The sequence below is a fragment of the Toxorhynchites rutilus genome, chromosome 1 (assembly GCF_029784135.1).
Source record: "Toxorhynchites rutilus septentrionalis strain SRP chromosome 1, ASM2978413v1, whole genome shotgun sequence".
Taxonomy (NCBI): Eukaryota; Metazoa; Arthropoda; class Insecta; order Diptera; family Culicidae; genus Toxorhynchites; species Toxorhynchites rutilus.
Genome location: NC_073744.1, coordinates 121647143 through 121674664, shown reverse-complemented (window position 1 = coordinate 121674664; position 27522 = coordinate 121647143). Strand labels below are relative to the sequence as shown.

General features: G+C 41.4%; 2 protein-coding genes across 2 annotated transcripts; both read left to right on the top strand.

Moving 5' to 3' along the window:
* LOC129763537 (zinc finger SWIM domain-containing protein 8 homolog) lies at nucleotides 1-27216 on the top strand. The gene is made up of 5 exons (XM_055762709.1): nucleotides 1-491; nucleotides 16885-17291; nucleotides 17367-22129; nucleotides 22203-22352; nucleotides 25934-27216. The coding sequence occupies exons 3-5, from the start codon at nucleotides 17667-17669 to the stop codon at nucleotides 25992-25994; spliced, it is 4674 nt and encodes a 1557-aa protein (XP_055618684.1). The 5' UTR covers nucleotides 1-491; nucleotides 16885-17291; nucleotides 17367-17666; the 3' UTR covers nucleotides 25995-27216.
* LOC129761392 (uncharacterized) lies at nucleotides 3142-6003 on the top strand. The gene has a single exon (XM_055759113.1). It carries the CDS (start codon nucleotides 3142-3144, stop codon nucleotides 6001-6003), a length of 2862 nt encoding a protein of 953 aa, XP_055615088.1.
* Nucleotides 27217-27522: the final 306 nt, after the last annotated feature.

The following is a 27522-nucleotide window of genomic DNA, read 5'->3' as shown; positions in this document are numbered from 1 at the left end:
GTTGTGTGAAGAGGTTATCGATCAGCGTAGACGAAAGCTGGCAAACGCGACGAACGCTGCTGGGGGTGGCCCCGAGAGGCCACCACAGCAGGAGCAAGCGCAACAACAGGAACAGTCGAATAATGAGGATGTTGCCGGAAAAGGGACCATAGACGATGATGGGCCACCGGTGGCTCCTGCTGCTGCTCGGGCGGAAAAAGGCTGGAATATCGACAATGGTGGTGGCCCCAGTAGCAGCAATAACGTTAGTAATGGCAACAACGTCAGTAACAGTAATAACCAACAAAATTCCAATAATCAAAATGCCAACGCTAACAACGAGGAATGCGATCGATACAGCTTCGAGGATTCCGATCGCTTTGAGGAGGATTCACTTTGCAGTTGGAGCTCAGAACCAGAAAGTGTGTGCAATAACTGGCGAGGTTGGAAGAAACCCGTTGGAACATTGAACACTTTCGGGGGCAATGGAAATCGAAAAATAAGCGATGGAGGTACGTATCATATCGATTCGATAGTGTGAACAGAGATGTTTTTTTTCAGCCATGAATTTCAGCCCAAAGACAAAGTTTGTTGATATCTAAAATTATTTCATTTTATAAGAACCAACACTCACTAGAACAAAGAAAAATATTTATGTTTCGATAGAAATAAAATCGCATGTGAAAGAAGTTCAAGGAACTCATATGCGTACCTATGCATGTGTGACGGTGAATCAATGAGTAAGATACTGCTGTGAGAAGATCAATCAAAACATGCAGACAGAGGCCATTGGCTTGGACCAAACTTTGTGAATGTTTGTTTTTGTTTATCGATGAGTGCATTGACAAAATTCAAAATTTTCAAGCATTCAAAAATATGAATTATGTTTTAAAAAGCTCGGTTCGTTATCGTTCTCGACTTTGTCCGAAATGGGAAGTTTTTTTTTTGCTTCAGTGGAAATGCTGGTAAAATGAGTTTAACCAAATTCCGATACTTCTTTTTTTAATGATGATAGTCACACCTCATTCCCCTTCAAAGGTTTGTGCGGAACGGGTTATCTTTTTGATAATAATTATATTACTGTATTTATATTATTCATCAACTAACCAGTAAGCAAATTAAATTGAAATGAAAACGGACTGGTTATTTCGCAGACATAGATTACTAATCAAAAGAACAATATAAGCCATTATCTGATCGTATTTATCCCATGGCATGTCGAGAGAATTTCCACCCCGGGAAGACCCTAGACCGATCGGGAATTGAACCCAATACCTATATCAGTATTAGCCACGAATTTACAAGGAAATTCCCGCTTCATTGGATACCCGACAACGGTCTGTTAATCGTTTTCGAGACCAGACAGCTGAGCAATCCTAAGCCTAATTCCAGCCGATACTTCAGTTCCTACATTCAACCTGGAGTATAAACGTATCACCCTGAATCTGCAATGAGATCTGTCACAACCCAGAAAATGCTCGTTATAACTATCTGTTGAAAAGATGAAATTACGAGTACTCCGGTTGAGCTATTCCTAGCTTCACTCCGGTTTCCACATTGAACCCCTTGAAACCCCAGTTCAGTCTCATGCTGCTCTATGTGTGTAAAAGCGCGCGGACTGAAACTATTGTTTAAAGTTAAATTTGTATGTACGACTAAAAGAGAAAAAAAAGTACGACTAAAGTTTCGCAAACGAGTAACATACCATCATCACCATAGTAATGAGATAAGAAACACAATTATCCGTTATAACTTCGTCATCTTACACGCTAACATTGATTAACATTGATTCTATACTGGGTTACAAATCCAAATCATACCTCAAAAACTCTTTACAGATACTACGGAACATTCGAAGACTTGTTGCTGTCTTTGCTTCATTTGGTAATGTATTGTAAATCCTTTGTAAAAAAGTGAATTTTGGGTACAGGACATTCGAAAGTTCATGGTTCTGAGGTCACTTGCTTGTTATGTGTTATATTGGTGCATATCTCTCCCATACGTTGTCGTGTTTTGTAGATAGTTCGGTGTCATACCTGTTGCGGCACCGGTGACGTCATAGACACAGTGTACCTGTTGCAAGTAACCGATTTGGACTTGTCAGACAGGGATAATAGATGAAAAGAAAACAAACATTTTAAAAAGTAGTTAATAGTGAGAAAAGGATTGAAAGGATCTATTGAATTTGTATTGATTGAACTGAACGAAGATACGAGAGTAAACTATTCATGTAAGCAAAAATAAATAATTGTTACCTAAATTAGTTTCAATAAATATATATTTTTGCAGTTTTGAGCTGCTAACAAACAGCTGCTACAAAAACGGTTTTCTTATAAGTGATCCGAACAATCTCAAAAATGAATATATCCAGAGGAGACGGATCTAACCTCAATCCGGATGTGACACAGTATAACTGTCCGTTGTGTACCCGTCCGGATCATGATGAGAAGGAAATGGTGTACTGTGAGGATTGCCAGAGATGGTTCCATTTCAGTTGTGCCGGAGTTGAAGCGTCCGTTAAAGACGATGAGAACTGGAGATGTTCAGCATGTCGTGGAGAAGATCCGGCTGGCGGTGATTCGGAAGATGATGATGTTGTTTCCGTTGAGGAGAGTATTGAAGATCAAGCCAAAGCCAGAAAATCGAAGAACAGTGCGAAATCTACCTCGGAAGACGATAAAGAGATTGCAGAGGCAATGGAGGCGATAAAGAAGGGGAAAAAGCGTTTGAAGAGGAAAATGGACCAGAAGTTGGCATTAGCTAAAGCGAAGTTAGAATTGGCGAACGAGGAGATGGAAATGCAGTGGGCTTTGGACAAGCAGATCCTGGAGATGAAGATTGTTTCAGAGAAGAAGTTTCAGAAGAAAAAGGAAATGGATAAGAAACAGCTGCAGAAGGAACTTGAAGAACTGAGTGAAAGCAGAAAGCGAACAGAAATGGAAGTGGAGAAACTCGAAAAGAAGAAGAAGCGCGATTGTCTGAAAGAAAAGGAATCTGGAGAGAAACTTCCAGTGACTTCTACACCGATTGTCGATCCGAAGCCGTCCACGTCAAGGGATGGATTAAAAAAGAAAATCACGAAAATCGAACCGATATCGGTGGTGAAGCAACCAGCGATGAAAAAAAAAAAAGAAATGTGACAGTGAGAATGCTAATTCGAAGATGAGTTCGCAAGATGAACAGTCGAGCGATTCTAGCGAGGACAGTAGCAGAGGAAGTTCTGAAGAGGATCAAAAGAACAAGGATCGGAAGAAGAGTAAGCAGAAGATGAAGCAGGATGAAGTGAACCCAACAAAGGCGCAAATTTCGGCACGGCAGTTCCTTTCGCGAAAGTTGCCAACTTTCACCGGTCGACATGAGGAGTGGCCAATCTTTTTAAGCAGTTTCAACACCACGACTAAGGCTTGCGGATTTTCAAATTTAGAGAACCTGGCTCGTTTGCAGGAGAGCTTGAGGGGCCCTGCACGGGATTCAGTTTGCAGTCGACTGTTGTTGCCGGAAGCGGTACCGCAAATCATCGAAACATTGCGGATGCTGTATGGGAGGCCGGAGCAATTATTGAACGCGTTGCTGGTGAAAGTGAGGAAGACAGATCCACCGAAAGCGGACCGATTAGGTACGTTCATCAGTTTTGGGATGGTAGTTCAGCAATTATGCGACCATCTTGAAGCAACGCAACTCAATGACCACCTGGTAAATCCCTTGCTGATCCAGGAGCTGGTTGAGAAGTTACCTCCAGGGACGAAAATGGATTGGGTTCGGTACAAAAGGCTACAGGGTAGAGTCACACTTCGGACGTTGGCTGATTTTTTGTCCGAACTGGTGTCTACTGCCAGTGAAGTAAGTGGAGTCGTGGATGCATCATTAAATCCAATCGGTAGTCGTGCCAGCAAGATCAGAGGCGGAAGATCGAAGGAATATGAAAGTCACATCAACGCACACAGCGAAGAATTGTCGAGAAAACCGGAATACCCAAGAACACCGTGTCCAACGTGTGGACGCACAGACCATCGACTTCGGAACTGCGATGAATTTCGAAAGATGGGTGTTTTGCAGCGACTGGAGGTTGTCGATCGATTTGAACTATGTCGATCATGTCTGAACGCGCATGGGAGGAGCAGATGCAAAGCGAACATTCGGTGTAAGGTCGACAGGTGTCAAGGCCAGCACAATACAATGCTTCACCAACATTCAACGGAACTGCGTTCAAACTGTAATGCACACAGCGCAAGTCAGCAGGTGTCGGTAATTTTTCGGATGATTCCAGTAACACTGAGCTACGGAGGAATGTCCATCAACACCTTAGCTTTTCTCGATGAGGGTAGTTCTTTCTCGCTGGTGGAATGTTCTATCACAAATATGTTGAAGGCGACTGGGAAACCACAGCCCCTACGTGTTACCTGGACCGCAGGGATGACGAGGCTAGAACGGGAGTCAATGCTGTTGAATCTGACGATTTCTGCTGTCGGTTCGAAGGAACGGTTTTCGATGGAAAAGGTCCACACTGTGGAGGAGCTGAAGTTGCCGGTGCAGTCTCTGAACTACCGGGAATTGGCGGAGAGCTATAGCCATCTTAGAAATCTTCCGGTAGCTGAGTATCCAAATGAGTCTCCGAGGATTTTAATTGGTTTGAAACATCTACATTTATTTGCACCCATTGAATCGCGAATTGGTCGACCAGGAGAGCCGATAGCCATTAGATCCATGCTCGGGTGGACGGTCTATGGTCCAAAAGAAGGAGGTAGCTTGCGAACTGTATACGTTGGACATCATTCATGCACTGGTGTGTCCAATCAAGAACTGCATGATCTTCTCAAGTCACAATATATACTTGAAGAGCCGGGTGTAACAGTGGATGTTTTGCCAGAGTCAGCTGAAGATCGACGAGCTCGGGAGATATTGGAAACTACGACGAAGCGAGTTGGAGACAGGTTCGAAACGGGTATGCTATGGAAAGAGGATGATCCATCGTTTACAAACAGCTACCCAATGGCATCAAGTCGAATGAGAAGTCTCGACAAGCGCCTATCGCAGAACCCACAACTATTGGAAAACGTTCGGAGCCAACTCGTGAAATATCAAAGTAAGGGGTACTGTCACAGAGCAACTGTAGAGGAATTAACGAAGACTGACCCCAAGAAGGTGTGGTACCTTCCCCTCAACATTGTGATCAATCCGAAGAAGCCGAATAAAATTCGGCTTGTATGGGATGCCGCTGCTGCTGTAGAAGGTGTGTCGCTTAATTCGAAGCTGCTTAAGGGACCGGATTTCTTAACTTCGTTACCTTCGGTTGTGTGTAAGTTCCGACAGTACAGTATTGGATTTGGGGGAGACATCCGAGAGATGTTCCACCAACTGATGATTCGTCCGGAAGACAGGCAAGCTCTGCGGTTCATGTTTGATGGAGAGATCTACGTGATGGACTGCGCTATATTTGGAGCAACATGCTCGCCAAGCCAGGCGCTCTACGTTAAGGATCGCAACGCTAGTGAGTTCTTGAAGCAGTTTCCAGATGCCGTAAGTGCTATTGTAAATCGACATTACGTGGATGACTACTTCGACAGTACAGAGACCGTGAAAGAGGCGGTGAAAAGGGCAAGTGAGGTCAAGTACATCCATTCAAGGGGCGGTTTCGAGATTCGAAACTGGGTGTCGAATTCTCACGCAGTACTCCAGCAGCTAGGTGAGTCAAAAACGAACCAAATGGTCTATTTCAATACCGATAAAGCTACGGGCTCTGAGCGGGTTTTGGGAATCGTCTGGGACCCTCAAGAGGATGTGTTCACGTTTGCTTTGAAACTGCGAGAGAATCTGCAACCATGTCTGACAGGCGACAAGCGTCCGACCAAACGAATCGTTTTGAGTATAGTGATGAGTCTGTTTGATCCGTTAGGCTTGCTGACGATGTTCGTCATTCATGGTAAGATGTTGATACAGGACCTATGGCGCACAGGTTGTGAGTGGGATGATACGGTCGACGATGAGAGCTTCGAAAAATGGAAAAGATGGACGAACACAATGTGATGCGGATGGATGGTAGAGTACAAGAGGGAGAATTCATTCCATTTGAGTTACAGTTCCCAGTGATTCTTCCGAAAGGGCACCCAGTTACTGTCAGGCTTATAGAATACTATCATAATCTATTTGGTCATGGAAACCGAGAAACCGTAGTGAACGAGTTGAGACAACGTTTCTACATCCCAAGGGTCCGAAGAGAGCTAGAGAAAATCGGAAAAAACTGTATGCAGTGCAGAGTAAGAAAATGTAAACCGGTGGTTCCGAGGATGGCTCCGCTTCCAAATCAACGAACTACTCCTTACGTTAGGCCATTCAGTTATGTGGGAGTAGACTTCTTCGGTCCGATCAATGTGGTGGTTGGACGTCACACGGAAAAGCGTTGGTGTGCTCTCTTTACTTGCTTTGGAACGAGAGCTATCCACCTTGAAGTCGTACATAGTTTATCGTCGCAAGCGTGCCTGATGGCCATTCGTCGTTTTGTTTGCAGACGAGGAGTTCCCGTTGAGTTTTTCTCTGATAATGGGACGAACTTTGTGGGCGCCAGTAAGGAGATTATGAAGGAGATCAAATCTGATTGTTCCGAAGAGCTGACGAGTTCTAGGACCCGATGGAACTTCAATCCGCCATCAGCACCCCACTTTGGCGGAGTTTGGGAGAGGCTCGTTCGTTCGGTGAAAGAGACGATGGATGTATTGGATGACGGCCGCAGACTGACGGATGAAATACTCCAAACTACATTAACTGAAGCAGAGGACATAGTAAATTCCAGACCCTTGACTTATGTTCCTCAAGATCCAGAAAATTCGGGAGCTATTACTCCAAACCATTTCTTGAGGGGACAACCATCAAGTGGAACAGAGTGTCGCAGGCTGTCGACCAATGATGCGGAGGCTCTAAAAAACAGCTACAAGAGGTCGCAGCTATTGGCTGACCGTATATGGAAGCGATGGTTGACCGAGTATCTTCCGTTCATCAACCGACGTGTCAAGTGGCACACTGAGCAGAAGCCATTAGAAGTAGGCGAAGTTGTGTTTGTGGCAGACGAGGACAACCGGAAGTGTTGGGTTAGAGCAATTGTGGAAGAAGTTATTCTTGGAGTTGACGGACGTATTAGGCAAGCAGTGGTACGTACAGCCAAGGGAACGTATAAGCGTCCGGTAGCCAAGCTGGCGGTGCCGGAGATTCGTATTGGTAAATCTGGCAAGGATCCTTCACCAGTGTTACGGGGAGGGGCTGTTGCGGCACCGGTGACGTCATAGACACAGTGTACCTGTTGCAAGTAACCGATTTGGACTTGTCAGACAGGGATAATAGATGAAAAGAAAACAAACATTTTAAAAAGTAGTTAATAGTGAGAAAAGGATTGAAAGGATCTATTGAATTTGTATTGATTGAACTGAACGAAGATACGAGAGTAAACTATTCATGTAAGCAAAAATAAATAATTGTTACCTAAATTAGTTTCAATAAATATATATTTTTGCAGTTTTGAGCTGCTAACAAACAGCTGCTACAAAAACGGTTTTCTTATAAGTGATCCGAACAATACCCTTAGTCATCTTATATATGAACGTAAGCGTGCAGTACTTAATACGTTGACTCACTGACATCCATTGCAGGCATTCGAGCATAAATCTTCGTGGAGTTAGTCGATCACATCTCAATATAAGGTGCATCGCCTTGTTTTGCACAATTTGCATTCTTTGCATTTGCCTCTTATTTGCAAGAAATAGCACAGATGCACAATAATCAAAATGTGAAGCAATTAGTGCTTTATAGATTTTACTTGTAAAGGTCAAGAATCGATTAATTCTACAAAGCACTCCATATTTTTTAGCTGCTTTGTTGCATACCCTAGAACATATAAACAGGGGATAGAAACTTCAAGCGAAATATTGGGACTGATTTGAGGTTGATTTGATGTAAACAGTGTACTTTTTTACACTCTAAATAATGCACTGACCACTGCATGGTATTGTCAATATTTTCAGAATTGCACTTCAGGTAATCAAATAGGAATAATCAAGTGTAGTGGTTTTGAAAACTAAACTGAGAATAATTTTTCCCGCATAGCTCTAAGCTTTTCACTTTACCCCATATTTTTTCAAGCCTGGCTTGAAAAATTTACTATGTTTACATTCTGTATGCGCCGGGTGTTATTTGCCGGTGATTGCTAAATGAATGAATGATGATAAATTAAGAAAAAAAGAACATTTATATTTCGTTCCTCAGTACGTAGGTGCGTAATTTATGAATACACAGACATGAGACAAGACAAACCTGTCGCTTTTCTACTAGGGGTCGTTCAAATATTACGTAACGCAAATTTTCTTCTATTTTCTACTCTCTCTTCCATAAAAAAACATGTAACAAACGGTCATTTACATAAAACTGTTTAGACTTATTTGAATTTATTTCTAAATCGAATCTAACAAGGCATCCCCACTTTCCTTCCTGAGTGCGTTGCGTAATTTATATTTGAATAATTGAATGATCTCATAAACCTCATCAGTGACCGTTTTACTTCATAACCTCATAAACCTCATGAGTGGCTCTACTCTGACATGAAAGCGTCTAAAATAGTATTTTTGATTTAAATGTTTCGTGTATGAATTTCTAGTATGTAGTATCCGTTTTGCGTGTATCAGACAAATCCCCCACATCTAACGTGTTCTAGAACTCCCTTTCCCAATATAGATACCGTTCTGAATTATATTTCGGATACTTTGTTCTAATATCTTGAAATGCTTGCACTGATGATATAACTATAAAATTAATATCACAATTGCTTCTTTAGTTACTCCTGCAGTGGCCACAAGCGAGTCCTAGGATATGTTGTATAAAGAAGTAGAACCTGCGAAAAAGTTGATTGAAATGATGGAGCGCCAAAAAACTTGAGAAAAGAAAAGGAAAACTGAGTTGAAACGGGAAGAAAAGGAAATCATTTTCATTTCAATCATTAGGTCATTTTATAGTATCAGTAATTGTACAGAAATCTAGATTGTGTTTAAAACCACAAGAGTGTCCGTGTAAAAATGGGGTAATAGTGTTTGTGAGAAAAGAGCAATTTGTTTTGGTTTTGGAACGTAAATAAATCAATTCACTTATCAGACTGTGTGGCGCTTCACTGTCACGATGCTAAGAATACATTTGAAAAAAATAACTATTCAATACTGAAGTAAAATGTATGAAAGAAGTGTTCCGATGAACAATTGCAAATATAGATATATATATATATATATATATATATATATATATATGGAAGGTGTATTATCATATGAAGTAAAACTCTGATCATACGCAAGCGTAACATGAGCAAATTTTTTTTTTTTTATTAAATCGTTTATTTTTACAGGCTCAGTTACATAAGTTTAAAGGAACTCCTATCTGTATAGTTACAAGTATACATAAACATTTTTTATTAATTCTAATGTTAATGAGGTAGAGAACCGATTACTCGCGGCTTGCTCGAGTTTAGAAGGGTGACATTTTGTTTCAGGAAAAGGATGGGATATAAGGATATGTTGACAATGTTCACACTCACATTCATCATACTCAATTCTTAAGCCTATCTTCTATCTAACATGTATTTACATTTCACCTTATTCTATTGTTAGTAAGAAGGGATTTGATTTCTCGCGAAGGAAAAGGAAAAGGAGAATATAAGGATATAAGGACAATCACACACGAAGATCGATAGCTTTTAGGAAGACATATATTTGGGACATATAATCAAGGTCTAACCGAGCCAACACATCTCTCACCGGCACATTGGGCTGCCTGAGCAAATTTATAATACATGCAAATTTGGGCTCTTTTGGTATTAACAAGTTCTTTCGCACAGTAACTTGATGTTGATAGTTCCTTAATATTTTCTTTTGTTGATCGAATTTTTTCACAATGTTTATACATTGGAATGTTTATACGGCGAGGAAAAATGTAAAAATGAAGAACTATTAGAACAAGTGATTTCATATATGCTCTACATATGGTCGGTGTTAAGTCAGACTGGACCATGTGACATTTTTCTGATTTCGAGAAAAACGAGCTTGAAGTTTGGCGCTATAAGGGGCTTGTTAGAGGCGAATGAACTGCAAAGTTTAAAGCCTCTTAAAAACAAAGAAAGAAGAAGAAGGTGCTTTCATTGAGCATTTAAAACAATTTCAATACGTTATTCGGACTGTACGCGTGATTTTCCAAATCTGATAAGTGTGGTATGTAGTTTACGTAATGCTTAACCGAATGCAATCAATAACTCGAAATTTTTAGTTTTGCGATTTGGTCCCCTCTGACTTTACACCGACCATATAGTATTAGGTGTTGTTAGTCCAATAAAAATTCGCTTTGGGTTGTAGAACAAAATTATAACTTTTCACGAAAATCTGAGAACCACTATATCGGTTTGGCATCGAATGGCTGTAGTATATATATTACTAGCTGGCCCGGCAAATTTCGTACCGCCCAAAATGGATTTTTTGTTATCAATACCTTCAAACATTCACGTTTTCTTGCTTACGATCATGGATCCAATTACAGAACTGTTCATTGATTGATCTTTTAATTGACCCTTTACAATTTCCTTTCAATATTTTTCAATCACTTGCATACCTATTAAATCGGACGATTCTTTCTTCGAGTTTTGCGCTTACCATCTCATTTTGGCGATTCGTTTATATAGGGTTGGGGAAAAAGAAATGTCGTATTTGTGATCGAAATTTGACGCTTTATTTAACATACTTAAAATTATCCAATTTAAGTTCAATATGCACCGTTTTGTTCGCAAACTTGCTGCCATTCAGAAGGCAACTTCATTATCCCCCCTTATAAACCCCCCCCCCCCTCCTTATTTGCAAAAACTCAGACGGCCAGTTTTCGCAAGCCTCTTTTGAAGCCAACTTAGTATCACCAAGAGGGTTTTGCATGGACCGGAAGAGATGATAATCACTTGGAGCCAGGTCCGGACTATACGGTGGGTGCAATAGGACATCCCTTCCGAGCTCCCGTAGCTTCTGGCGGGTCATCGAAGATGTGTGAGGCCGAGCGTTGACCTGGTGGAAAACAACACCATTCCTATTGATCATTTCTGGCCGCTTCTGGTCAATCGCCTGCTTCAAACGGCCAAGCTGCTCACAGTAGAGAAGAGTTTTTTCGCTTTAGGTTGTCGTACGTGATCCACTTTTCATCACCAGTCACCATCTTCTTCAAAAATGGGTCGAGTTCGTTCCGTTTCAGCAGTGCATCGCAGGCGTTGATTCGGTCTAAAAGATTTTTTTGCGTCAACTCGTGTGGCACTCATACATCCAGCTTTTTTTGGAATCCAATCTTCTGCAAATGGTTCCAAACGGTTTTATAGTCTATATCCAGTTCCTAGCCAATCGAACGAGTGCTCACATGCCGGTCTACTTGGATGATTTCAACGATTTTATCGGTTTCCACGACGATTGGCCTACCAGTACGGGGTGTATCTTATATAGCCACTACACCAGAACGAAATCGATCAAACCAACGCTGTGCTGTGCGAATCATTACAGTATCGGGTCCATAAACTACACGATTTTTTTCGGCCGCCTTCGTTGACAATATACGAAATTTCTTTTTCCCCAAGCCAATATATATATATACAGTAGGGTGCCAATGAATGTATGGGAAAAAATAGACCCTAAAATTTCAAAAAGTTACCCTATACAAAATATTCACCACTTCGAAAAAACACCCTATGCCAAATTTCAGCTCAATCGGACTTAAGGGAGAGTGGCACAAAGCGTTCAAAGATTGAGTTTTTTGAAAAATCACCCAAGGGAGAAGTAAAGGAAATCGGAGTTTTCGAAAAAAATTTGTTGATGCCAAATGTCTCAAAATGGCATGAAACGTCGGGATCTAATGTCATCTCGAAGAAAAATTTTGTCAACAATCGACACTCTGGGACGAAAAGTATGGTTTAGGGTGCCAATAAAAATAATTATCTCGGCTTTTCATTCGGAACTTGCTACGAAATGTTGATTACATTTTTTTTGAGATAACTGTAAATCTCGACGAATAATGCAATTTTAAGACATTTGGCATCAAAGAATTTTTTTTAAACCTCGATTTTCGGTGATTTTTCTTTTTTCAAAAAAACTCAAATTTTAACGTTTGTGACACCAGTAAATGAAGTCCGAATGAGCTAATATATTGCATAGGGTATATTATTGTGCAAATCAAAATTTCGTAGCGAGTTCCGGATGAAAAATCGAGATAACTATTTTTATTATCACCCTAAACCATACTTTTCGTTTCGCATGCCCAGAGTGTCGACTTTTGAAAAAACAAATTTTTTTTCGAGATGACACTAGATCTCGACGTTTCATGCAATTTTAAGACATTTGGCATCAACAATTTTTTTTCGAAAACCCCGATTTCCTTTCTCCTCCCTTGGGTGATTTTTCAATTTTCGAACAACTCAAACTTTGACCGCTTTTCGCCACTCTCCCTTGGGTCCGATTGAGCTAATATTTGGCATAGGGTGTTTTTTCGAGGTGGTGAACATTTTTTATGGGGTAACTTTTTGAAATTAGAGATGACCATTTTCATTGGCACCCTAATATACAGCCATTCCATGCCAAACCGATATAGTGGTTCTCAGATTTTCGTCAAAAGTGGTATTTTTGTTCTTTATATCAAATTATTAGACCATTATTTTTTTTTGTTAGGTGACCATTTCTATTTTAGGGTGGTCCGAAAAATCCATTTTTTTTTTGCATTTTTGCCAAAAATGACATTTTTTAACCTATTGAACCACTGGACCAATTCAGATGTTCAACATATTTAATTAAAGCCAATTAGCTTTTTGGAAAAATACCACAGTTACAGAAAATTTGAATTATGTTTTCGTTATTATTGATTGTATTTGTTTTTTATAGTTTTAATGGTCTCGGGACCAAAGGCGCTATATTTTTTTTGTATTTTTCCTGGAAAGCTGAGGATTTTTCAAATAACATATCTCGAGACCATAGAAGCGTTTTTTTTTTCGTTTTTGAGTCATGATTTTTCAAAGTTAACCGATGGTCCAAAAAATAATTTTTCCCTATTTTCCCAAAAATTACTTTTTTTCAAAAATTTATTTCTTTTTAACTACTGGACCGATTCAGATGATCGAAGTATCAAATTGAAGCCTACTAGCTAGCCTTTTTTTAAAAAAAAATAACACACTTGCCAATTAATTGGATTATAGTCTCATACATCCAGTTTAATCGCATAGAAATATTGAACGAAAACCGAAAACATGTTGGGCCTGATTCTCGAATACACTTCGAATACACTTCACGGTGGAAACGGAATGAAACGTATCCGCGATGACAACGGTACGGTGTCGACATCTGGATACGAGATTAGTTTCCCACTAAACATATCATTATAATTTCAAATTATCTTCAGATATTTTTTTTTTTTTTTTTTGTACTCATATTGAACACCAGTTTGATACGAAGAAGTTGATTTTCATTAATGATTTTTTATTTGAAAAGTGCTCATTCTGCCTGAAAACTCATTATTATCTTCGACACTTCACTAACTCGTATAACGTAGTTCAATTGCGTGCCGTTTATTTCGTTTCCACTGTGAAGTGTATACGAGAATCAGGCCCGTTAACTTTGAAAAATCATAACTTAAAAAGGAAAAATAACACCTCTCTGGTATTTGGATATATTATGTGAAAAAACCTCAGCTTTCAGGGGAAAATATAAAACAGTGGTCCCGAAACGATGTAAGCTATAAAAAACATATGTAATCAATAATTACGAAAACAAAATCCTTTTTTATTCAGAGTATAATATTTTTTGAAACAAGACTAGCTAATTTGATATATCGATCATCTGAATCGGCCCAGTAGATTAAAAGTTATGATTTTTTGTAGTGGAAAAAATGGGGAAAAATTTATTTTTCGGACCATCGGTTAACTTTGAAAAATCATAACTCGAAAAAAAACGCCTCTCTGGTTTCGACATATGTTATGTGAAAAATCCTTAGCTTTCCAGAAAAAATATAAAAAAGTATAGCGCCTTTGGTCCCGAGACTATGAAAACAATAAAAAACGAATACAATCAATAATAACCAGAGCAGAATTCAAATTTTCTGCAGTTATAGTATTTTTTCATAAAAGGTGATTGGCTTTAATTTGATATGTCGATCATCTGAATCGGGGTAGTAGTTCAAAAGTTATGAATTTTTGAGAAAAGATTATTCAGTTCAGTTCAGTTCAGCGAAAAATTAATATTATTCAATAATTTCCTGAACACTCGTAAGTTCATCATTAGGGAACATATCTACGTATTCAGAATTGCGTTATCAGAGATGAGCCAGCCTTCGGTTGAAAATTTCTTTAACACTTTGGCGTCCGGCGACACCACAGTGGTTACGCGCGAAAACTAGCGCCTGACTGCCGGCGACACCACAGTGGTTACGTGCGGATAGTATCTCAGTGGCCGGCGACAGCACTTTAGTATCGTTTGCATTCTGTTGGGGGTTTGTTTAGGTATAAATAACTTACACACGCTATCAGTTTTGTGTTTTTATAAGTAGGGGAAGTGGGGAAAACGGACATATTAAGAAGAACTTTAATTATATCTTCCGAAACTCATGTTTTTCCAAACTTAAATGCCGTTTCTTGCATTTCAATATACTGTTTTTCAGATTAATCGGTCGAATATTTTTCAATGTTTTTACTAAAATTAAAACAGACCGAAAAGTAGAACATTTTTTTGATGATTACCCGCATGGACATATAGTGGAGGGAATATGGACAGGTTTGTAATATTTAGGGTAACATGGGGTCATTTGGTCATATGGGGTGATTTGGACCACCCCTTTATCTCAAAAATTACGGCTCAACTTGGATTTTCTATAATGTCATTTCCTTCTATTGTTGAACCGTATGTACATAAAGTAAAAAAACTTTGGTAAAACTTCACAAGTAGAGGGAAACGGTAGCATAAATACAGCGAGTACTTTGAGCGTCAAAAATGTGAGTTTTACGACCGTGGTTTTAGGGTTTCTCCAGCTAATTGATCAAACTTTTCGTGTATTTTGTAGTAATGTTCTGTTCGCCTACAGAAGAGGAACAATTTGATGTAGCGAAACTGTAAGTTTGATAACAATAAATGAAATTAACTGCATTTTAATTTTTGCGTGTTGTGTGGGTTGATATGGACACGTTTCTGTGGGGTGAATTGGTCCTACAGGTTTGAGACTTTTCTTTGGTCTAATTGATTTCAGATGCCGCTGAATTACAAGAAGAGGATGGACAGACAACATTGGAAGAAGGAGGAGCTTGGAAGAGCAACGCTAGCCATCGAGAACGGATTTTCTTTGACCAAGCATCAAAAGTGTTTGAAAATGCTCGACCAACAGTGAAAAAATTCATGCAGAATTCGAGATGGTGTCAATCTAACTTTTCTGATCTGGAATCTGGCCAAGACATCTGGTATCGTTCCCAAAACATTGTTACTGATTGTAACATCATCCCAAAATACTTTACATAAACATAAGTATATTTTTTTCGATGAAACACTCACTGGACCAAATCACCCCACAGACGGTCCAAATCACCCCGCATCAAATTTTAATGTCCAAAAATCATCTCTTATTTTATGATATATTTGGTAGATTGAAGCTTTATATGATGATTAAACATTATTTATCGAGAGAAAACAAGTGTAGCTCAGTATACAATGTGACATTTTTTATTTAGACCTATTGGTTTGGAAATATTAGGCGATTTGCTTAGGTGGTCCAAATTCCCCCCTTTTCCCCTACGTATGTATATCTTCGCAAATTCATGAAAGTAGGGGAACAGAGTTGAGAACGTATGAAAACTAACGATAAGATTAGTAAATCTTAACAATTTCTAATTTCCCGACAATGTCAAGAACGGGCGGCGGCAAGCCAAGTAATAAAGAAAGAATAAAAAAGAATTGCGTTTTACTCCAATTTACGATAATTATTCAACAAAATGTTCGAAAACTACCTTCTTTGACCCATTCTCACCCCCATCGACGGTAAACGTTTTTATTCTTGTCAGCCACGCCTTTTACCGGAAGAGAAATATATAGGTTCTGGAATTTCATACGGGATCGACGGTTAACATGCAATCGTCGGTGAACAGGATTATTGGATTTTTTCGCTCGAGGAAGTTCAGCATTTTCTTACATCGCTCGACTCGTAGTTTCCGGATACGCTTGGTAATCATTTGAGGTTTTCCGTGCTTCTCGTGAAATCGCCTCGCAATCTTCCTTTAAGATTTTCCGTGCCGTAAAGTTGCTGATCCTATGTTTCTTCACCATTTTCCTCATTAAACACACTGCATTCGCCCGAATGTTTCTTTTGATGTCAACCTTCGGAATCCGAGCTGATCTCGGACGAACAGTGGCCACCTTCGCGGATACTTGTTCTTTCTTTTCTCTGTCTAAGACGGGGAACCGGGACACTCCCACGGTGATAGGCGATTACGTGTGAGACGAATCACGAATACGCTGCCACTTCGTCATAGTGCAATTGTCGAACTAAAGGTGGCCGTACACTGTTTGCCCGGAGGTCAAATATTTGATATTTTTTGACAGATAAGGTTTGATTTGATATTTGTACAAACACTATTTTGTTTGCCACTCTTCAATTTTCAACAGTAGTAAACAATATCAAACACCGAACATGGAAAAAATCAACTGAAATATTCAAGGTAACCTAACCATGTACCGACAGGTTCGAAGAACAGACTGAAAGGAAACTGAGAGGAAAACCAAAGCATTGTAGCACAGCGAAACGGGAACGTTATCTGTACGATGTTATTACGATGTTATCTGTACGATGTAAGAAAACTTTAATGTTTCTTTTTTATTTCTATTTTGAATCACATAGGTGTAACGACTCTGACAGAATTGACAGCGCGTTGCGTCGCTTCGTATATTCCGTTCGAACTGGTAGAGCATGTCTATCCGCCCGTTCCCGAGCAATTACAGCTGCGGATCGCTTTCTGGAGCTTTCCGGACAATGAAGAAGACATTCGGTTATACTCATGTTTGGCCAACAGCTCGGCGGACGAGTTTCATCGGGGTGAACAACTGTTCAAGAACAGAGCCGTTAAGGACCCGTTGCAAATTGGATTCCACCTGTCTGCTACTGTAGCGGTTACCCAACCGCGTAATCAGTTCAATGTCGCAGTCACATTCGACAGGCGGAAGATATCCTCCTGTAGTTGCACTTGCGTGCCAGCAGCATATTGGTGTTCACATGTGGTTGCGGTCTGTTTGCACAGAATCCATTGCGTGAGTATAGTAGCAGAAATATGCTTCAACTTTGGAAAAAAATATAACGAAACTGTATTTTTTTTAACGTTATAGCCCACAAAGGTGAGCCTGAGAGCACCTGTTTCCGAATCACTATCAAGACTGCAACGCGATCAGCTACAAAAATTTGCTCAATACCTTATAAGCGAACTTTCCCAGCAAATTCTACCGATTGCGCAACGACTGCTTGATGAATTGCTCAGCTCGCAACCCACAACCATAAACACGGTTTGTGGAGCACCAGATCCGACAGCGGGTGCTTCGATAAACGATCAGACAAATTGGTATTTGGACGATAAGACGTTACACGACAACATCAAGAAAATTTTGATAAAGTTCTGTTTACCAACTCCAATGGTATTCAGCGATGTGAACTATCTGACGAATTCGGCCCCACCAGCAGCCGCAGAGTGGAGTTCGCTGTTGCGTCCGTTGAGAGGTAGAGAGCCGGAAGGTATGTGGAATCTCCTGTCTATTGTACGTGAAATGTACAGACGCTGCGATCGCAATGCGGTACGGCTGCTCGAAGTCATCACGGAAGAAGTTATGGCCTGCGATCAAATATTGGTTTGGTGGTTTAACATCAAACTTGCCTTATTGGTGGGCTCGAATGGCCACGGTGGCGGAAAACATAGCAATACACATTCGAACTCCAATGCGACGCAGCATGCGTGTTCCTCGTTATGCGATGAGATTGTAGTTCTGTGGAGATTAGCCTCGCTCAATCCGGGCTTGGCACCCGACGAGCGCGATATGCTTCATGCGCAATTCACAACGTGGCACTTGAAAATTCTTGACCGAGTGGCGAAGAACATTGTAACCTCCTCGTCGCATAGTAGTAGACACCAGCAGAATTTAAGAAACGATGCCGAACTGTTTGCTGGATTCAAACCTGCAATAGAAGCATGCTATTTGGACTGGGAAGATTATCCGATCGAAGGAATAACTCACACCCTGGACACAAACCCAATGTACCATTGTCCTTTCACTTGTTTCAAACAGAACAGCGAATCGAAGAATGAATCTGCCCCCGGGCAAGTTAATTCCAGCCAGGCGATTTTGCAAAACAATGTGAAGCAATTCCAGCAAATGCCCCATCATCATTTCGGACATCATCACCACCATGGTCATGGTCATGGAGTACATCACAGCACGCCAATCGTCGCATCATCGTCTGCTTTTAGTATGAGGATGCCTGGAAGCTCTGTAATCACTGGAGGAGCTAGTGCTATGGGGATTGGAGGCGTTGGGGTAAGCAATTCTGGGGTAACCAAGTCTCACCACAGACGTGAATACCGACATCGGGAACGTTGCTACGGTTCGAGCAACAGTAGCAGTGACAGTGTTCCGGACCGATTCGCTGAGGCTGGGGTAGGGTCGAAAAAGGAAAAGCACCTGTCAGTGGCTGGGCCATCCACAAACACCGGTGGGAACCGATCGAGCGTTAGCAGCGAAGGATTTTGTGAAAATGATGACGATGTGAATGTTGTTGACGATTTACAGCCATCTTTATCGAGCAAAAAAGACGAAAGTGTTAGCGATTCTTCGAATAGTTCATCGTCAAGTGTTGAGGAAACCGCTGCCAAATCCAACGCTAGCGCACCATCTGATAGCAGTGAAGGCAATAGTATATTGAATGACATGAACAACTATGAAATTTCGGGAAATGTTAAGCTGTATGAAGTTTACAATCAGATACCTCCGGAAGGAGATTCCAGCTCATCTTTCCTGTCAACTGTTACAACTGCAACAAGAACAAACGAACTGAATCGATTAAGTGCCAATAAACAGCCAGTCAAGGTGCAAAAACGGAACCCAGTCGCGAAGGAAGAATATCCAGAGTCAGATCAAGACACACGCAGACCTTCGAAAGACGAAAGTCTCTCCAGTTCTGACAGCCAACAGAACGTCGATGACTACAATCTATATTACTACGATGCCAAACAAGCGCAACGGCAGCAGGAACAACAACAACAAAAGCAACGTCAAGAAACGAGACAACCACCACAGCAAGTTTTTTCGAACCTCAAACGGACAGAAGATGCGTGGGACATCCTGTTTGCTCGAGCAGAAGGTCTTCACGCTCACGGTCACGGGTGGGAGGCTTGTGTTCTAGGTGTTCGGCTGGCAAAACAAATGCTAGCAAATCCCCCAAACCTAATGCTTGAGCTTCCCCCTCCTCCCAATAAGAAAAAAGGCAAAAAGCACAACATCAATCCGATTTCGCACCAGTTAAGTGTACTCGCTTCCGCTACCTTAGCGAAGTGTGCTTTTCTATGTACGGTGCTTGCCGAGAACTCTGAGCATTATCACCTAGCATTCCGCGTGTGTTTGTATGGTTTGGAGATGTCACGACCACCCGCAAGTACCAAGCCGTTGGAAGTGAAACTGGCTAATCAGGAATCCGATCTGTTGTCTCTCCTGAAGCGGATTCCTCTGGGGCATCTCGAGCTGAAGATTATACGGGAGAGAGCAGAGGCACTGAGAGATGGCAATTTGAAATCGAGAGGCGAGGCGTTACTCCCAATAATGCTAGCGAGCTTCATCTTCGATGCTTTGGTTATGCCAAGTGTTACTGGGCGAGAAAATCGCATGAAAGTCATGAGTCAATCCTTTAGAATGCCCACCGATGAGAACCTTGGATTCGAGGCAGCTGTCGCAGCTTTGGGATTGAAGGCAAATGTTTCTGAAGCGGAACACCCTTTGCTCTGTGAAGGTACTCGTCGTCAACGCGGCGATTTGGCACTGACGCTGCTTTCCTACTACAAAGATGAGCCCAGAAAGATTAACCGCGTTATGGAGAAACTGCTCGATCGAGAAATTCACTCGTTGATTAAAACACCTCTGTTACCATCTTACTACTCGAACAATCCACCAACACGCAGTCAAACATCCCAGCTTCGAATGGACGAATATGAGTCAAACAATCAGCATCTATATGCAGCTGGTGAACTACAGCAGCCACATCATCCAGGACTGAGCCAAAATGATTTTTTGGTTAACAGTCGTCCTCAAAGCAGCACGAGTGCCGAAATGGAGATGAGTATGAACGCACTTAGTTTAGGCCAGCAGCAACCTATGCCAACCGGGCCTACACCAGGACCATCAAACGCACAACCGATACTACCTGGCCCTCCCGGGAATGTCGCAGGATCGGTATCCACCACAACAACACGTTCGAAAGATTCTCGCTATAAAGGGAAACGAGCGTATCCCTCAATTCCCAACCAACCATCAGAAGCAAGTTCTCACTTCATGTTCGAATTGGCGAAGAACGTCCTCACAAAAGCGGGCGGAACCTCGTCAACGTCACTGTTCACGCAAGCCTCCACAAATCAGAATCACCAGGGACCTCATCGGGGATTGCACATGTGTGCCTTCCAGCTCGGACTGTACGCCCTTGGGCTACATAACTGTGTTAGTCCAAACTGGTTGTCCAGAACATATTCTTCCCACGTTTCCTGGATTATTGGGCAAGCGATGGATATCGGAGCTCCGGCCATTTCATTCCTCATTGACACTTGGGAAGGGCATCTAACTCCACCGGAAGCGGCCGGAATGGCTGATCGCGCCTCATCGCGGGGATGGGACAGTAACATGGTCAATCCAGCTGCTGAACTAGCGTTATCTGTGCTGCCGCATGCGGCTGCCCTCAATCCCAACGAGATTCAACGCGCAATTCTGCAGTGCAAAGAGCAAGGCGATCGCATGCTGGAACGTGCGTGTCTTACTGTAGAAAATGCAGCCAAAGGGGGAGGTGTTTATCCGGAAGTGCTCTTCCAGGTGGCTCGATATTGGTATGAGTTGTATCTGAGAAGTACTCCCGGAGGCGAAATGGAACCGAACGAACAACATGATCACTTTAACGTAAACATTATGTCGTTGATTGATTCCGGTGAAATGCAACAACAAAACCAGCCTCCTCAACCATCGAATCAATCGGTTGTGGTGAGCGCGACACCGCCACAACCATACCAGCAAACGATTACAACCCTCGCCCCCATTGGGCTGGCCCCATACGGACCTTACAGTTTCCCCTGCCAGGGAATATATCATCAAAACATTCCCTATCACGCTAACCAGATGCAGATGTATATATCTACACCACCTCAGTTCCAGTATCCTCCACCCCCACCTCACAACAATCCACCACCCCAACAACCAGGTGGTTACCAGCAGCCGCTAGGTACCAGTTACCAGCAAATGCAAACGCATCCATCGGTACCTCCGCAGGGTTACAATCCAACCCAGTATCCACAGGTTCCCGTTCAAGTACAGGTTCCACCACCGCCACCGAATCAAGCGCAGATTCAGCCGAATCTATACTACGGACCGCAGTCGGTCCCCATGCAGCAACCACCCCCTCAACCCCAACAGCCCCCACCTCCTCCACGACCTCAGCCAAGCCATACCTATCCCCCCTACGCCGTCCCACCCTCAACACCTCCGGTTCGTCCCCGACATCCCCATCAATTCACATCAAAACAGTTACGTTATCTCCTGGCGGCTTTCAACGCGGGAATGCTTGCTCTGGAAACACTCGCTCGCAGAGTTCACGACGACAGACCTCAGGCCAAGTATGCCCGTAATCCGCCCTATGGTGAAGATGTTAAGTGGTTGCTGCGTGTTTCGAAGCGTCTCGGCACTCAATATCTGCACCAGTTCTGCGTGTGTGCGGTGAACTCAATCGTTTCACCCTTCGTGCTACACGAGGTAGCCATCGAATCGGCGTATTATCTTTCGCGTCACAACCCAGCGCTACTGCTGCAGCATCTTCGATCGGCACTCGCACCACTCATGCAGAAGTGCCAACAAATGTATGTACAATGCGTGTTTTATGGAAATTGGGCATTCTTTAATTTAAATTTGCAAATTCGTTTTGTTTGACAGGTATATACAATGCATTCACCAGAAACTGTATCACTTGACTGTGTCAGATTATGAGGAATGTACAAGCACCATTATGTCAGCTCGGAACGCGTTTCAAATTACACCGGAGGGCAGCGCACAGTTCAAGGACTGGCTGCAATCGATCAAAAGGTGAGTAACCAAAAACTGGAAGTGGGTTATATCTGTGATATAATAGGTTGACGTAGGATTGCCGTTGGTTTACTAATCATTCATTCGAAGTTGCATCCAAACCAATTCTCAATGAATGGATGAATGAGTATTTTAACTTTTTGGGGTCGTATTAAATGCTGATATGGGTGTCGTTCTGGTCGGAATTGAACTCCTTTGTAAAGAGATGCCCTTATCTTTCCGGCTAATTATTTTTTGCTTATACCGAGCACTTACCTTTTATTCATCGAAGCTAAGCATTAATATTCGCGAATAAGTTCATTTGTGTCTTCTAGTTGCAAAACCGACCAACTCCTCAAATTAGAGAAACTCGTTTTTTGGGTTTTCTAGACCATCGACCTTAGAACTTAGAAACATTGAAAATCCACAGTAGACAACACATTTGAATTTGCTTTAGATAAAGTGTAATCAATTGCAGTGTTGAATGAATGATGATTTCTCGCTGAGGTGGTGAGAGCAGCCATATGAACACAAAGAGTTCAAATATAGCTGAGAGGACTTTTCGTTTCGTGTCAAACGGAAGCCCGGCTCTGGATGCTCTGGATGCCCACTGGACGATGCTTTCTTCCTCTTCCTTCCGCAATCATGAGTGCTTTCCAGGGTGTTTTCAACTTCAGTTATGCATGGAAAGTATTTTTCGGGATTCCCTGATATTTTGTTGCTCGGCTTGTCATCCTCATACTCAGGACAAGCTGCTGACGGGAATAGCGCATTTTTTTTGCAGTCATCATTGTTTCATCCTGCGCAGAGTAAGGAACATAAAAAACAATAAGATTCTAAGTTTGCGCTTCATAAATTCTCTTTTTCTAAGAGTTTATTTTAAGCTCTTCAAATAAGTCCCATTCAAATACAGAACACTTACAGGCAAACCTTTTTTGTGCAGGGTATAGGGACCACACAAAAAAAACTTCAGCAGTAGCTTTAGAAATCGTGTTCGGTACACAATTCGAAAAAAAAAACTTTTTGTGCGGTAGATTCGAACCGCATAAAAAAAGTTTCCCCCAAGAAAATAACTCAAATCCACGCGGTTCACCGTTCGATTTCCTTTTGTTTTCCTGTTTTGCAATGTCTTTTCGGTTGCGCGGGGCTGTGTTGTGCTTTTAGTTGCATATCGGAACTTGTTGCTATTGGAAATCATGCCATGCGCAACTTGGAGCATTTGATGGAAGGATGGGAATGATTGGCTAAATGGATAATTTAGACGCAAATATGCTTTTTTCGCACTGAAATGCATATAAACCACAAAAAAAAATGGACGATATCTTCGTCAAATATGCTTCTATTCATATACCACACAAGAACAGAAAATCGCACAAAAAAAAACCGCACAAAAACAGGTTTTTCTGTATAACTTACCGATTTCGGATGAATCCCGCATCTGCAACACTTTTTTCGTTAAATTTGGACAAAAGAAAGAATCCGTATCCGTGCGACTTAGCGTCGATGCTAACAGGAACAAAAATTCGTCACAATTTTTTTTTAATTTGTCAACAATTTGTTATTCTTATTTTTTTTGTACAACTCAACTTTTTTGGTGAAATATTGGGTGATAACAAGGACAAAAGAACAATCTAACAACAGTATTAATACGCGCAACCAATAGTCAATTGGTGTATCTAGACAAAAAAAAACCCGAAAGTGCGCAGAGTTAAGCGGAGTTACTGTATATTTAATTCAAAAGTCAAGGTTATTCATATTCAAGGTAAACATTTTATTCTGTATAGAATCCTACCCCCTACCCTTCTTTAAATTAACAAAAGATAATTGAACCTTAGACTCTATTCCAATACGTAATGAAGTCCTTCAGACGCCATGGTTCAACTCTATTTCTCTTTGATCCTATTGTTTCCTTGTTCTCTTCATTCCAATCTCTCACTGACTCTTCCACGTTCACCGGTTCCTGATTTACGCTTGACTGTGGCACTGGTACTTGTTCTTCCTCACTTGATTTTTCTCCCAGTTCTTCTGGATCAGCTATCCTTCGGTAAAACCTTCAAATGCGCAGCACTTCTGTTGTATCCCTTTCCAGACCAACTTGAGCGAATGGTTTCATTCATTTCTTTCTCAACAACGATGAAGTTCTCTGGAGAAAACTCTGTTCTAGGCTTGTTCTTCTCTTTCATCTGCTTTGCTGAAATTGTATCTCCGATCTCTATGCTACATGGTTTGATCTTCGCCGATTATCGGCATATTTCTTCCCCTTTTCTTTTTCCTCCATATCGTGATCTATCACTGCCTCATCTGAACCAGTTACAGAAAGGACAGTAGGCAGTTTTGTACGTGTACGGCGATCAAAATTTAATTCTGATGGTTGAATGGCGTCCAAACGCCAGATACATTAGCAAAAAATACCGAAGCTCCCTCCGCCAGTCCTGGTTGAGTTCCTGCGCTATCTTTGGCCGCTTCATTATAGAACGGGGTTTCCGCTCTACTTCGCCATCCATTTGTGGCCAGTAAGGTATCGTACTTTCCAAATAAATGCTGCATGCATCACAAAATGTTCGGAATGCCTCAGACGATAGCTGCGAACTATTGTCTGCTCGAAGCGATCCAGGAATTTCGTAACGTGAAAGAATAGTGAACAATTCTCCGATGGTGGAAGAATATCACTAGAATCATCATTCATTTGAAAGACCTCTAGGTATCGACGCATACTAGCACATGTTCATCCTCAGGAACCCTCACCCTCAATGACTCACCGATGTTAGCTAATTTGGGAATGATCTCCCCCATATAATCAATTTCATATCTCATATTCGTTAGATGGCCGATGAAAATACATCACAGCGTCCATCTTCATGGCCGATGGTTGTATGCCAATGGTGTTGATTGGTCTACACCAAGTAATCAAATTCTGTAACCCGCAGATTACACTTTTCTAGTTCGGTAGAATTCCTCTCTCCTCGAATCTTTCGATAATCTAGAACAAAGGATTTGCTCAAAAAAACACTATTGATCAGTTCCATTCCAAATCAGCCGAAAAACAGTAAATTTTGACGCGATACTCTTCGATTTTATTGAAACTTGATACATATGGTGGAAGCTGCTCAAATACACAATTTTTGTTATCAGATGAACAATTTAAATTACGACTGATTTTTTTAAAAAGTATTCAAAATCATTGATCTTTCTTTCAAAAATTGTAGCTTAAAATCAGATGTCTGATTTAAATATGATGTTTGACAAACTTGTTGGAAAATATTTAGGAAAAAAACATTTTCAATACACTGTTAAAAAATCTTACTCAAAAATTTAAAAAAAAACATTTATATCTCAAAATATTTTTTATTTTTTGTATATTTTTATTGAAAAACTCTTCTAATTTAACAAAGTTTGACGTACAGCGGGCTATGGTACTCACCAAAATAGAGATATAATTTTTGGAAAAAAATTTGAAATTTCAATACTTTGTGAAATCATGACCATTCAAGAAAAGTAACATAAAAAATTAGATCTACATTCGATTCGATATTACTGAAGACAGCCCTACGTCAAAATGAAATTATGAACCTCAATATTCTTTTGCATGTATTTCTACTTAGGTCCAAATCTTGCAAGAAGGAACTGTGGACACAGATCAATGCAGCCCTCAACTCTAAATGACAAAGGCTGGATGCGATCGGTTCCGAATTAATCAGTATTTCTTCGGCTACCGGTAATAATTCGAATGCCTCAACGTCAACAACAAATTGTTCAACATCACCAGCAATACCCCCCTCGGCTGCTTCATCCTCCTCGAGTTCCTCGGTACTATCAGTTCAACAACAGTCTGCTACAACCGTTATAATAAGTAATCGACGGGGAGCTATGGATGAAGAGAATACAGCAAAACCATCAACTTCAACAAGCACTTCGGCCGTAACGCTACCGCCATCAGCATCAGTTGCAATTTCGGCCGCCGCTGTAGCTGCTGCAACCGGTTCTCTGGTCAGTATGAAACACATTGGTCGCAGTCAAACAGTTAGCCACAGAACCAGTGGTAATCTCATACCACAAAAACTTCAACAACCGGAGCAGCAACAGAACCATCATCAGCCACCTCCGTTACCCCAAGCATTGGTGCAGAATCCACCTCAAATGTCACTTGGATCATTACCACCCCATCATACAGCGGTTGTTCCACCCCCGCAGCATCCGCCTCCACCCGTGCCATCCGCTTCTTTTCATCCGGTACCACCCGGCGTTCCGTCGGTGCAAACGCCATCAGGTGGCACCTCTGCGGGTGGACAAAACTATCATCACCACCATCATCATCATCACCAGGCAGCAGCTATGCTAACGCTCGCGGTCAGTAATCCACCATCGGCATTACCTCACCAACACCACCAGCAAAATATTAATCTCAACGTGAATCATCACGTGATTTCCGCGCCAATTGTAGTGGACTTTTCCAACATGACCGTCAACTGTGTTCAACTAGGACAAGAAAACCAACCGCACCACCCGTCGCAGTTGTCGCACATGAGTGGTGGTCATGGCAGCACTGGACCAATCGGAGCACCTGGTGGTGGTATGCCACCGTGTGCAGGTGGCAGGTTAAAATAAACACATATACACACACACGAACCGCAGTAACAGTAGCGAATAGTTCCCCAATATTTAGATATATTTTAGTTCCAATTTCATCTAGAACTAGAAAGTTTATATCGCTAACAGAAGCTGACGATCGAAAGGAGGATTAAGCGTTGTGTATTAGAACTTTGAACTGGTAAGTTTTATCATTCTATACGTCAGCGGTTTTCAAATTAATGTTTATTTTATGAACCTTAGAAAAAAAAAATTTATGTTCTAAACACAATTCAAGTAAATGATCGATCCTCCTTCATATCTGTGTAATTCATTATACAAAATTAGATCACTCGACTGTTACGAAATTCAAACATTTTACACACCATCTTTGACAGAAATTTCTTCGTTCCACTTTTCATTGTGGAATCTCGTCTTCACAACATGATGTGATTTTCAACATTTTCATGAATACAACTAGACCAGATACTAAACTTTTTTCTTCAGAGAAGCCACAAACAGATGTCAGTCATGTTTCGCGGGCCGTAAAAACTAAAATAAATAAAATGATGTCCATCACACGACCGCACCGTTAACGTAGGACCACGGAATTATAACCGGCAAG